The 13,836-nt window shown below is 42.8% G+C and overlaps 1 protein-coding gene across 5 annotated transcripts in view; it reads left to right on the top strand.

The window, feature by feature from the left end:
* sh2d3ca (SH2 domain containing 3Ca) overlaps positions 1–13,836 on the top strand; it is a 255,417-nt gene that overhangs the window by 226,422 nt on the left and 15,159 nt on the right. For 3 of the 5 annotated variants that reach the window (XM_028809204.2, XM_028809208.2, XM_028809207.2), the window contains 3 exons: positions 4,138–4,227; positions 4,587–4,711; positions 12,124–12,674. In XM_028809204.2, the coding sequence (XP_028665037.1) occupies positions 4,138–4,227; positions 4,587–4,711; positions 12,124–12,674 (766 nt within the window). The remainder of the gene's footprint in view (positions 1–4,137; positions 4,228–4,586; positions 4,712–12,123; positions 12,675–13,836) is intronic. The other 2 variants (XM_028809205.2, XM_028809209.2) reach the window with 1 other exon arrangement.

The following is a 13,836-nucleotide window of genomic DNA, read 5'->3' as shown; positions in this document are numbered from 1 at the left end:
TGTGAAAGACGATTTCCTCTTGGGGAATATAAATTCAAACAAATTGCACCAAAGGAAGTATTTGCAAGAATACAAATGATGTTTTTACAGTGGTTAATGGGGGCCTGTTTACCACTGGTGGCAGTCAAAAAGCAGACAGGAGATGAGCATCGTGCCTCAAACTGACAGAGTCTGAGAAGCAGGCCAAGACAGGTTAAGGATAATGAAGAAAGGCATAGGATGAATGCTGATGGTACACATAAGTCAAGAGATATCAAATATTTTAAAATGCATTCTACAGGTAACATAGCTATTATGCAAATACAACTACAAGTGGGGCATCTCTGGTGACCTAAAATAGATGGCACTGTTACTAGAGATACAGTTCGGTCATACCAAGTACTGTAGTTTCATTTCATTATGAAGAACTGGTGGCTCCATACACATTTGGTTGCAGGGAAGAAAAGTGTGGCACATAAATCTCTTGACTACCCAACAAAGACATTTTTGCCTCCTCTCCATATCAAATGTGGACTGATGAACAATTTTGTGAAAGCATTGAACAAGAAAGGTGGGGGATTTCATTTTTTGAGACAGATGTTTCCATAAGTTAATGACACCAAGATTTAAGAAGGCATTTTTTGGTTTACAAATCAGACACATCATCAATGACAAGCAGTTCAAAGATCTTCTAGTTGGGCTAGAGGAAATCACATGGAAGGCATTCAAGGATGTTGCTGAGAATTCTCTTGGCAACTACAGAGCACCAAACTACATCCAGCAGGCTGACAACACCCTTCGGGCGTACAAAACCATAAAGTGCAACCTGTTAATGGAGATTCATTGTCTGCATTCACACCTGGACTTCTTCCTTGCTAATCTTGGTACAGTCAATGACGACCAATATGAAAGGTTTCACCAGGACATTGCAGTGATGGAAAAGCATTGTCAGGATAAGTGGAATCCATCAATGCTGGTTGACTATTGTTGGACACAGAGAAGCATCACATGTTGAGTACAAACGTAAATCAGCAGCAAAACATTTTTAGCTCAGTTGAAATAATGCATTTTGTTAACATCATTAAGAGTCTAAACACACTAAATTCAAGAAAAGTATATTTCATGTTTCTCCAGATTCGTACATGATGCAATCCATGAAGCTTGGAGCTGTCTATCAAAGTCACCAAAACATTTTCAGTAAGCAAAATGTTTGAAAACACTTGTTGTCCAGTGTAATGAAAGAACAGTCCCCCAAGTATATGAATGACCACAGTAGGCAGCACTGGGTACGGTAGTTACCACTGAAACCTCATTGGTATAGAAGAGTGAGTTCACGTCCCCACCAGGTCACTGCCTACTTGATGTTCATATGTTCTCCTTGTATGCACTGGCAAGATCTCTAGTTAGTCTGGCTCCCTCACAAAGACATGCGGGTCAGTTTCAGTGGGTGTTTAAACGTGCTGAGTGCCTGACTGGCATCCCTTTCATTGTAGGCTCCTGCCTTATGACCAATCCACCAGGAATAGGCCCTGTCAGCCCCCCACTCTGAATTGGAATGAGTAAGTCCAGAAAATGGAGAGTAAAATGGCTTGGGCTGAGACACTTGTGTCTCCAGGTAGAGTTACTGAGAGGGGCAATATGATGGTGGTTTGCATTCTGTATTTTATAGGCAAACATAATCTAACACTAACCCCTAAGCCAACAATGACATGAACATCTAAGAAAGAAATTCTGAAAGCTACTGATGAAAAAATGCTAAATAATAATAATTCTTTGCATTTACAGTATATAGCACTTTTCTCACTACTCAAAGTGCTCAGCAATTGCAGGTTAAGGGCCCAACAGAGCAGAGTCGAACCGACAACCTTCCGATTGCCAGTGCAGATCCCTAGCCTCTTACCCACCACTCCACCGGTTACGGTACAATGATATATGGTATAAATGATAATAAATAAAACAGAACTCAGTGTTTAATGAGTGATTTTTCTCCAGGCATTCCACTTTTTCCTAATGCTCACAAAGACATGCTGTTTAGGTTAATAGATGGTTCCAAATTGGCCCCTGTGTGAGTGGGATTGTGGGTATTTGAGTGACTAGGTGGTGTGCAGAGCTATTTCATAAAGTGACCTTGAAGTGAATTAAGCAGTTTGCAGATGTAATGTTATGCTGCGTTATACTTCAGTAGTGTTATGCTGTGTTTTACTATTTTCTACTATACTTTCTTTCATTCTGCTCTCTCTTGTTGGAATGGGAAGTGTGATCTAAATGTACTTGTGAGTTTATAATCTGTGAATTATACTGATAAGGTAAAAATAAATAACAATGATAGAAAAGTCAAGGTGGCAGAGTGGCACAGTGGTTAGTGCTGCCACCTCACAGATCCTCCATCCATGTTGTGTTTGTAATTCTTCCATAAACTCTAATTTCCCTTTTACATTTCCAAAGATATTAAGTTTAGGCTACCTGATACAACTACAGTAAAGTGGCATTGGGCTGGTTTGTCTAGATGCTGAATTAACATTCAGACCTCACATTGATAATATAACGAGCATTGCCTTTTTTTCATTTAACACTATTCCACGAGTTAGACCCTACCTTGCAGTGAAGATGCTAAGAAGCTTACTAATGTGCTGGTTTTTCACAGCCTGACGCCTGTAACGCCTTGTGTACTGGGGTACCTACATATGTGATAGCAAGGCCACAGCTAGTCCAGAATGCTTCAGCAAGACTACTGACACTTCCCAGGAAGAGGAAACATGTTACACCTGTTTTGTCATCTTTGCACTAGTTGCCCATTTCATTCAGAGTTGATTTTTTTTTTTTACTAATCTTAAGGGCACTGGTGGTTTAGCACCATCATCCACCTCACAATCTAACCAAATATGCCCAATAAAAAGATTTACAATCATCAAGTCCTGGTCTTCTGATCATTCCCAGAGTTAGTGATGAAAAGCCTTTAATGTTTATGCTTGAGTGATTTCATTACATTACCACTTGACATACAACAGGCATCTTCTGTTAAGAGTTTTAAACACAAACCTAAAACTTTCATCCATCCATTATCCAACCCGCTATATCCTAACTACAGGGTCACGAGGGTCTGCTGGAGCCAATCCCAGCCAACACTGGGTGTAAGGCAGGAAACAAACCCTGGGCAGGGCGCCAGCCCACCACAGAACCTAAAACTTACTTTTCTAATTCTGCATTTGCTTTGTTTTCTTTCTGATATATGCAATTAGTGTATTTATTCTTATTATTATTAGCTTTTATTGTTTGCATCTTTTTAATACTATTTTGACTTTTTACATTTGTGTTGCACTTTAAATGTATGAAAGGTGCTGTATACATAAACTTTATTATCATTATATTATTATCATTGGGCTTAAGTTTATTTTATTAAGTTGGATCAAGCTGGTATGAGAATTTAAAAAGAATGACATACAATTCTTTTTTGACAGCATCTGATTATCAGTTAATTCAAAACCAGTGTGGCTTTTATTTTCTTTATTTTTCTTAACCTGTTTGCTGGACACATGCTGGCGTGATTGGTAAACATCACAGTTCTTACAGTTTCTTTGAGCTTTCTATTTAATTGTTGCTGGGAGTCATGATGAAGCAAACATGCCATCACAAAGAGTATAGAATCATCATGCACCGACTTACACTGAGAGAAACCAAGGCCTAAATTTGCCTCCAGCTGAGAAGACCTAATGTAGCCGTATCAAGGCTGTAGAGATCGCCATCAGCTCATGTGTGCCTATGAATGATCCTCCAGATATTTCATTTCTCCTCCCTTATCCCTAAGTGCTTGTCTGTTAGGTTGGTTGGTGATTCTGATTTGTAACTGTGAATGTGGGTGCGGGTGAATGTGCCACCTTGCACCCAGTGCTGCTGTGACAGTCTTTGGCCCTACAAGATCTTAAATTGGATCAAGCTGGTCTGAGAAAGTAATTTATGTGTGTAAGTCACCCCTCTGTTTTTCAAAAGGCAAGGTGTGCAGGACTTGTTAACTTGGCACATTCAGGGTCTGGTTTATCAGGTACACCATAATGTATAAATAATGGTGGAAATCTGTATTTCTTCACACTGCATCCTCTGAAGGTCTTGTCTTTCTGAATGTCTACAGTAAGGAAATATGCTGAACTTCTGTTTCACTAGGGGGAATAGCCTAGCTGCTGCAGTGCCCTCCTCTCCAAGGCCAGCGGTCAACACACTTCAGATGAGTATGGAGTCTGACCGGAGGACAAGGTGAACTAAGCTTGGAGCTAAGCTTCCCCTTTTAGAGTATTGCACTATGACTTCTGGCCCTTCACCATTCACAGCCACAACACAAAGCCCTTGCATGTCTGCACCATACATTCAAAAAATGGGAGCCCTGTTGGGTTCATCTGCAGCAGATACTCTTGTGCATGTTTTTCACAGCCGTTGAACCCAGACTGCAGTGATGCAATATGTGTTAAATGTATTTGTCTCAGGTAATGACTTGTGTTAAATACACAGATTATTCACTTCTGACCACAAAAAAAACAGCTTAGAAACTAAAGATAGAGTGGTTGTATCTACATTCTGGCTAATCCTTCTGGCTTTCTCGTCTTCTCCTCACACAGCCCTTCTAACCCTCACCACAAAGAAGCGATCCGGAACTGTGCACTTAGCATGGACCAAATCCAGGACTTCCACTGCAGTATGTCTCCAGTCAGTGAAGGGCCACCATCTCCAGCGTACAGCACAGGTGAGTCCTTTCAGAACAAACAAGGTGTAACGGCTCTACAAGTTTGTCCTTGCACTACTCCATACATTAACAGACACTAAAATAATGGCCTAGACATACACTAGACCAGTGTTTCCTAACCTGTCGGCCATGACTGCATTGCAGGTGGGCCACAGCCAACCCCTGATGAAATCCCACCCCTCCGCTCTGACAATTGTGCTTGATTCACAGCAGCAGCATTACAGGAGGATTATGGGTAATCCTGGATGCGACATCTCCAAACTCTGCTTTGACAATGCTGCTTGATTCACCAAGATAGAAAAGCATTGACAATTGTGGTTGATTTATCTGGTGCTCTGGTGATTGCTCAGGAAACCACTTTGACAATCGCGCTTGTTTCACAGAGGGTACCACCCCACTTCCCCCTGCTCAGACGATCTCGCTAAATTCCTGGTGGGTCACAAACACACTGGCATTTTAAAAACTGTGTTGTGACACCATAAATTTTGGGAAACACTACACTAGACTTTATGTATTGATAGGTGACCCTTGGAAGTGTTTTGTCTACACTGACAAGTATACATCCATCCATCCATTTTCCAACCCGCTGAATCCGAACACAGGGTCACGGGGGTCTGCTGGAGCCAATCCCAGCCAACACAGGGCACAAGGCAGGGAACCAATCCTGGGCAGGGTGCCAACCCACTGCAGGACACACAAACACACCCACGGGCCAATTTAGAATCGCCAATCCACCTAACCTGCATGTCTTTGGACTGTGGGAGGAAACCGGAGCACCCGGAGGAAACCCACGCAGACACGGGGAGAACATGCAAACTCCACGCAGGGAGGACCCGGGAAGCGAACCCAGGTCCCCAGGTCTCCTAACTGCGAGGCAGCAGCGCTACCACTGCACCACCGTGCCGCCCGACAAGTATACATGTAAAGCAATATTTGTGAGCGAAACACTATCCCCACAACTTATAAAATTTGATGATTTTAGTGAACAAGAATCAGTCAGGTGTCTTAATACTGAAGTTGAGGTGGTGAGGGGCTCTGAAATGACTGCACCAGCGTCACTTGTCACCCCACCCATTTACTGATGCCACTCACACTTCAGAGAGCAGAGCTCAAGCAGCAGAGCTCAAGTCAGTCAACCTTCTGCCAAAAGCCGATCAGTCACTTGCCCCAACTGATACTTCCTTTGGTTGACCAAGACTGTTGCCTTTCTTGGTCTTTGCACGGTTACTCCCCGACTTTGCACCCTGGATGCCCAGTGGCAGGGATTCCTGGCGAGTGAGAAGCTTGTACAGTCAGAGAATCAGTTACACCGCCATCTCCTCTTTCTAATGTATGTCGCCCTCTTCCGGCCTTCCTAGTGGCTCAATGTCTGTGTTTCACTCTCCATGCTGGAGATTAACAATGGGAATTTATCAATGCCCGTGTCAGCGATTCACACTGTACAGTCTCTGTTTTTGATGTGCCACACCACGCCATTCTTCAAGTTTCTTGTGTAACCCCTGATATTATATTCTTCTATGTACAATTTGTAAAGTGAGGTTACTGGCAGGATAGAGATGGGTTCCTACAAACTCTACTAGGCTGTGGTCCCCCTGTCTGTAGAGGACGACTTCAACAGTAAGTTTGTGGAGTTACCTCAGTATCCTTCCCCAGTGTACCCTTTAAATCAGCAGCCAGAAAATAGGCACTCAACCCACAGATATGACATACAGTGTAACACAGCCATACAAAAAAAAAATACAAATGTACTACATAAGGACAAAATAAATCATCATTTCCCAATAACCATTGAACAGCTAATCAAACAAAAATGCACATAGACATATTCATGAAAATTTAAGGTCAAGACGTTAAGCTCACACATCTTCTAGCTTGTAGTTAAGTACTATTATGAAACCTGCTAGTTCTGGCCTCGATCAGCCTAAGCCATTTACCTGACCGAGAGAGAGTGAACTGGTTGTGGTTGTGGAACAGGTTGGGAAAAATCTTTATCGCTAAACATTTCAGTCTGAAAAAGCGCAGTGAATCCAAAATGGAGAACTGGTGACCATTGAGTTTAGAAGCAGTGCACACCCCACTCTCTTGTTGCTTGCTGAGCCCAGAGGGTAGAGATCATATCACCAAACGGTGATGGAGAAGGCCAAAACATTCAGCAATGGACTTGTAAAAAATGGTCATTGCTGCCTGTGACTCTCCGTACTACTTTAACAGTCTGAGGTGAGCTCTCTGCACCTTTGCAGACATGTGGACTTCTCTCTGCCAGATCTAGTTCTGGAAATTGTGGTGCCCAGGAGCCTGAAGTTCTCCACAGCTTCTATAACCTGACTGTTAATGTATAAAGGTGAGAGTGATCATTAGCTTCACCAAAACCCACTGCAAATTCTTTAGGATACGTTAGTTCACAATCACATAATTAAAAGTACAGAATTTGACCAGTTCTGTTATCCCAATTCTGTAATTTGTAAGGAGACACACAAGAGTGTTGTCATCAGCCAATCAGACTATTCATACAGAACCCCAATGTGCAATGCAGTTGTTTCTGTACAAAATAAAACCAAAAAAAAAACCAAAGACCTTATTTTTCACCGTATGTTCCCTCTCTAAATTACGCCGACTGACCCCATTTACTAACAGCACAACCTTTAGTTTGTCTATTGGTAAGTTCATCTCCGCAGTACCACTGAGCAATTGTAAATTAAAGACATAATAGTGAATATTATAACAAAAGCACAACAGGCACACATGCTCTTTCACACATTCCTGCAGTGTCTTCCCAGACTGCCTTTCAGTCCAAAGGGGACCTGCACACCATAAAGGAGTTACCCAGCTAGTCGTCAGTATTACAAGTGATGGGCTAAGTTCTACTATCAGTCATTCTTTATGAATTAAAAGCAGCTCTTGTGAACTGCTGGTGCACGTTTGGTCTCATAGTGGCTTTCAGGTAGACATCTAAAACACCAGCATTTCTTCTTACATACAAAGGACTTTCAGAAAGAACCTCCTTACTAATGTGTTTCATGCACACATCTATCCAGAGTGTTAAATTGTTAAATTCTGGATCACACCGAGGAAGCGCTTGCCTTGTTCCCAGTTAAACATCTTGGGGATAACTTCAAGTCAGTTGTTTCTGTGGATGAATTTCCATTTTTAGTCTGCTTAAATACCACGACTCCTTCAAGCTGTCACAACCAAAGGCATGTAAAAATAGCAGTCTGATGTATCAGGCACACGACTTTCTCTACATAAAACTGTGATTTTTAACATGAAAATATTACAGGCCAATGTGTACAAAAAAAGAACAAAAATAATCATGTCAGTAAAGCAAACTCTGCAGGAGTGAGAAGCGTTTTAGAGTGCTAAGAACTATGACAAGTTTCATTTGTTTTTGAATTATTGTGTCCACAATATAACACACATAGTTGTGTTCTGAAATGCCCAAGTTGTGTAAAACCATTGAAGACCTGAAATCAAAGTTCTGGCCCCAACACAATCCCTTCCATAATGTACTATTGTAATTCAGTTGGATTGAAAGGAAACCAAAACAGCATCTTGCAAGCCCACGTACTTTACAGCAAAACAAACAGCTTAAAAATGTTAAATGATTGTTGATGTTTTTTATGTCGTCATTATTATACTGCTGTTTGTTACCTAAAGAAGGTTAACTAGAAAAAGAAACTTGAACACTTTTTTTTTTTTTTCAGGAAAGTTCTTGGATACACTACATGTGTGTTATTCTTCAACTCACAATATTGGTTTTTAAGTACACTGTGTGGAAGAAAGTCAGACAGAAAAATAAAACCCAGGCAGGAGGAAACCCGTCCACATGCATTTATTTATTTTTTTATCATAAGAAGGGAGCTCCTCTACGGCCAGTTGTTCAGCGAGCAGGATGGTCCTTGAACAGAACCACAAATCTTATTTAGGACCATTGTGGTCGGGTGGTGCAATGACCGTCTAAAAACTGAACGATTGTTGGGACTCCAACCAGGTTGTCCCTTTTATTTGTCATAGGACTAAACAAATCAAACGAACAAATGAAAAGAAAATGTGCGGCTTTGTGCTACTCCTCGGTCTGGGGGTTTCTCATAAATTCTTGCTTTGCCTTAGAAACGGGATAGTGCTCTGTTCTGCAGCCTGCTCTGGCCTCAAAAGATCACTCTTCTTGGAACGCACGTCCTTTATGGCAGTCGCACCAGATGGGCTTAGGTGCCAGTGCTGTGACAGAAGAAGACAAGTAAGACAAAGTTAGCGGTAGCACCCCCTCTTGTCTCGGCGGTTATTACATACCTTTACTAAGCCCACGGAGGAGTCCCCTGACACGCATACATGACACCACTTTGTTATCACAATAGGCATACACAACACATGCTTTAAAGCCAACATTTTTACCGATTGGTCCTTTAAGGAGAATGGATTAATCTCACTGCGCAATACTTCATTAACTTGCTTATTTCTTACAAGCCCAAGCTGATCACACGCTGTCCACTTTACCTCCTTTATTCTAAAGGGTTAAAGTCCAGACTGTGTACACGCAGTTTAACATATTTAGCATTCCACTCTTTCTTATCTTGCACAATACAATTTACAGAGACATTCCATTTTAACCCTAAAGTTTTTTAGCAAGCTATTCCACGGCCCTGAAACATACTATCATTCCCATTAAGGCAAAAGCACTACATTGTTTTCTTCCATACCTGGCATTAAACTTGAAAGCACCTATTGCTGTTGTCATGTCTGCCTACAGGTCTGTCTGTCTGTCTATTCGAATGTCTGCATGAAAAACTCAAGACAATTTTGTTAAATCTTGGCAGACTGATTCTTTCTTATCTAATTGGTGTGGCACTCGGACGGGGCTCATGCCCGTCCAGGACGCCCAAGAAGACAGGAGGAGGGCTCATTCCTCCTCCAGGCTGCGAGGGGGCATCCGCCCTGATGTTATTGGGGGCCACGGGTACAGGGCTTGGAAGCCCAACCCTGTAGGGGCCCGTGGTCACTGCCAGGGGGCGTCCCCCTGCCTGAAGGACCCTGGACCCCAGTACTTCCACCACAACAGGAAGTGCTGGGGGGAAGAAGAGAGGGAACACCTGGAGTGTTTCCGGGAGGACAGCCGGCATTTCCGCCACACTGGGGCATGTCCGCGGGATTGCCGGTGCACACCTGGAACACATCCGGGTACGGATAAAAGGGGCCGCCTCCCTTCATTCAAGGCTGGAGTCGGGTGGAAGCAGGACAAGGTGATAGAAAGAGAGAAGGAGGCGGTCCGAAGAGGCAGAGTGGTTGGCCTGGACTTTGGGGAAGATTGGGGTTTGTGGCACAATAATTATAAATAGTATTGTAAATAAACGTGTATTGGGCGACATGAGTGTGTCTGCCTGTCTGTGTCCGAGCCAGTCGCCACATTGGGAAACTTCAGTTTTCGTTGCACTGCAAAATTTTCAAAATCCTCTTTCTTAAAACAGGGTGATGTTTTGTGCAGCTTCAGTTACTGATTCATTTACTCTTTCAAATTTGCCTTGAGAGGGGTCATTTTTAACTTTTGTATTTTCTTCTTTCACGCTTATGATAGCTGCTCCTGAAAGCAAACCAAACCCCAATCAATACAAGTTAGAAAAACAGCAGCAGCCGAGAACTCATTGTCACGTCAGCAGGTTGTGTGTGCTCTGGTACTTCTTTCAAAAATATTATGTTTATAAAATATAAACTACTAGATGTGTAATCCCATGCTGTAAAAAGTCTGGGGTCATAGAAACTATTGAAATCGTCATAAAAAAAAATTGGAATGTAGAGATGTCAGGTAATTGAAAGGAACTACTCTGGACATCTCTCTCCTAGGAGGATTAGTTTTGCCAACGTGCTCGCATTGCTTGTGTATTAGCAGTGGGAGGAAAAGTAAAAGGGATACTGTTTTGCCGATGTTAGCGGCTAAGCAAGTGTCTCTTTCTTCGGAGGTTTCGTTTTGCCGATGTGCTCGTCTTGCTTGTGTTATTGGCGGCTAAGTGACTTTGACTTTCTTCTGAGGTTTCGTTTTGCTGATGTGCTCGCCTCACTTGTGTTATTAGTGGCTAAGCGAGTGTCTCTTTCTTCTAAGGTTTCGTTTTGCTGATGTGCTTGCCTCACTTGTGTTATTAGCGGCTAAGCGAGTGTCTCTTTCTTTGGAGGTTTCGTTTTGCCAACGTGCTCACCTCGCTTGTGTTATTAGCGGCTAAGCGAGTGTCTCTTTCTTCTGAGGTTTCGTTTTGCTGATGTGCTTGCCTCACTTGTGTTATTAGCGGCTAAGCGAGTGTCTCTTTCTTCTGAGGTTTCGTTTTGCTGATGTGCTTGCCTCACTTGTGTTATTAGCGGCTAAGCGAGTGTCTCTTTCTTTGGAGGTTTCGTTTTGCCAACGTGCTCACCTCGCTTGTGTTATTAGCGGCTAAGCGAGTGTCTCTTTCTTCTGAGGTTTCGTTTTGCTGATGTGCTTGCCTCACTTGTGTTATTAGCGGCTAAGCGAGTGTCTCTTTCTTCTGAGGTTTCGTTTTGCTGATGTGCTCGCCTCGCTTGTGTTATTAGTGGCTAAGCGAGTGTCTCTTTCTTCTGAGGTTTCGTTTTGCTGATGTGCTTGCCTCACTTGTGTTATTAGTGGCTAAGCGAGTGTCTCTTTCTTTGGAGGTTTCGTTTTGCCAATGTGCTCACCTCGCTTGTGTTATTAGCGGCTAAGCGAGCTTCTGTTTCCTCAGAGGCAGAGCCCTTACCCTGACTCCACCTCTCACTTCCGGTCCAGACAGACAGACAGACACACACACTTCCGTGCGTAGACCTTTATATATAAGACACTTGGGTAGCCCCTCCACCATGGTCTAAAACAGAATCTAAACATAGAACCTCAATTAATGCGATTTTAAGTCCCTTGAGCTGGAATTGGATATGTGTAAAAGCTAATTCAGTCACCACAAGCCTATTTGGTCTTGGCTTTGAACTGCATGATTTTGTAAAAAGCTATTAAAAGCATTCATTTTATGTACTCCAGTACATGCAATTACATTCAAGTATCTTGTTTATCTTTGAATATGATTCATTGTTACAAAAATATTTAATAAAAAAGTCCCTGAACACACCTGAATTTTATGCCATGCGTACATTATCTAATTTGTTTTTATTGTCATAGCTTTTCATTTTCTCTGGAAATTAATTAAATGTGCCCATTTTCTGTACGGACTCTTCATTTTTCTTAATGAAATCATATAATGTGTGCCGTAGCTTTAGTAGAACTTGTGTCGCTTCTTTAGTCTGGCAGAGAATTACTCATCTTAAAAAGCCATTGTAGTTCCTGTCAAACTAAAACAGTAGCTTGTATAATCTGTCTTTCACCGTGGGATGAGGCTGGGAGTCGTTTAATTGGACTTGTCTTCTTGCATTCCCTTTTCCCCTTGCAGTTATGAGGCACAAAAGCCCGGCAGTTGGACGAGTAGCTGCGATGGTACCCAGCTCACCAGTGATGCGGCGCTCCAGTGAACCTCAGCTTTGTCCATCTACTAACAACAACACCCCATGTTCTGAAGCACAGCACAGCACCCACAGCACACCAGCCCATAAATACTGCCAGTCTCCGGTCGTCAAGAAAAACTACGATACCAGTGAGACAGAAGCTACTGGGGGCCACTACTGTGAGCTGCGCCTTCCACCTTCCACTCCGGGGCCGCTGCCTGCTAAGAGTTATGTGGAAAGGCTGCGTGTGGAAGAGCTGGGGAAAATTTCGGAAAAGGGTCTGCACCCTGCCAGCACGCCTGAGGAGTATGGAGAGGAAAGCTTCATCATGCCAGTTATTGAGACAACTTCTGCCTTCAAACCCAGTAGCTACGTCTCCATGCTGATGCCTGCTGAGAATAAACCTCTGGAAATGACAATCCTGAAAAGAGTTAAGGAGCTGTTGGCTGAGGTGGATGCCAAAACTACAGCCAAACACATCACGAAGGCTGACTGCATGGTACGTATCGAATGTCATCATGTGAAGTAGTGCAAGCAAAGTCCTGCATCTGGTGCTTATCACATACAGAATATTTTTAAATATCAGAAGCTGAGTGTCTGTGAGCAGAAAATTCAAATCTGGGCTGCACAGGCTTCTATGCGGTGTTAGCAGATTTCCCCAGAGTCCACAAATCTCTGATTTAAGGCTGGTAATATCATCAGCTGTTGAAGGGAACACATTGGGCTACATAATGGATGCCCTCACCTCAGAGGAGAAGGTGTCAAGACCTTGGTTAGGTGGAGTTCATTTTTGTGGTCCGAGTCGTTGAGCTGTTTAGAAGCTTTGCTGTGGTAAGGAATAGATCTGAGCAGGAATTCAGAGGGTGCTGGATACTCTAGGACTGCATTAACTTGGTTTGAAGGTCTGTTGTAGACTAACATTACTCTGCTTGAGTGTCTTCAGGGAATATTTCTGCTTGCCTTGACTATAATATTTTCTGTCTACTTTCACTTTTGCTTCACTACATTCTCAAATGCAAATAGCTACTTTCCCTCCAATATATATTTGCTAGACAAAGTCAATACTGCAATATTAAACTAGAAAACAAATGGGCTACACAGACGCACATAATGCTTACCTTGGTCAGTTATCTAAAATATGAAATAATTAAAATGGTTTTCACGTGCGTGGCGCTAACACTCGGCCATCTACACAGTCTTTCCAAGTACACCTTAGTGTAACCCCCAGGGCAGGATGGTGGTGACGTTGGTCTCAGTCGCTGTTGTTCTTGGAGCTGATGCTGTTGCGTTCACACAAAGTGCTCATGGGAGGGCGTGTGGCTGGCTGCATAAGGAGTGCCTGTGCGTTCACATGCTGTGGTTCGCTCTACTTTTGTTATGAGTTCATGAGTGTATATAAATTAAGCTCCACTTATCTGTATTGTACCATGATGCCATTTAGTTTTTGCTGTGGGCATTGCCATTTTGTACAAGGATGCCTATCCATGTTGCCAGGTAACAGATGTCACCTTTAGTGACGTATTGAGGCAACAGCACTTACACTGGCTCCTCGGTACATTCACTGTTACTGCTACTACTTGTGCCATCTTAAGTGTAATTCTCTGGCTTTGATTTTACGGCAGTTTCTTGACGTCACATTTTGGGCGTAGACGTTTATTAGG

The sequence above is a fragment of the Erpetoichthys calabaricus genome, chromosome 9 (assembly GCF_900747795.2).
Source record: "Erpetoichthys calabaricus chromosome 9, fErpCal1.3, whole genome shotgun sequence".
Classification (NCBI taxonomy): Eukaryota; Metazoa; Chordata; class Cladistia; order Polypteriformes; family Polypteridae; genus Erpetoichthys; species Erpetoichthys calabaricus.
This window is presented reverse-complemented; position numbering and strand designations above follow the sequence as displayed.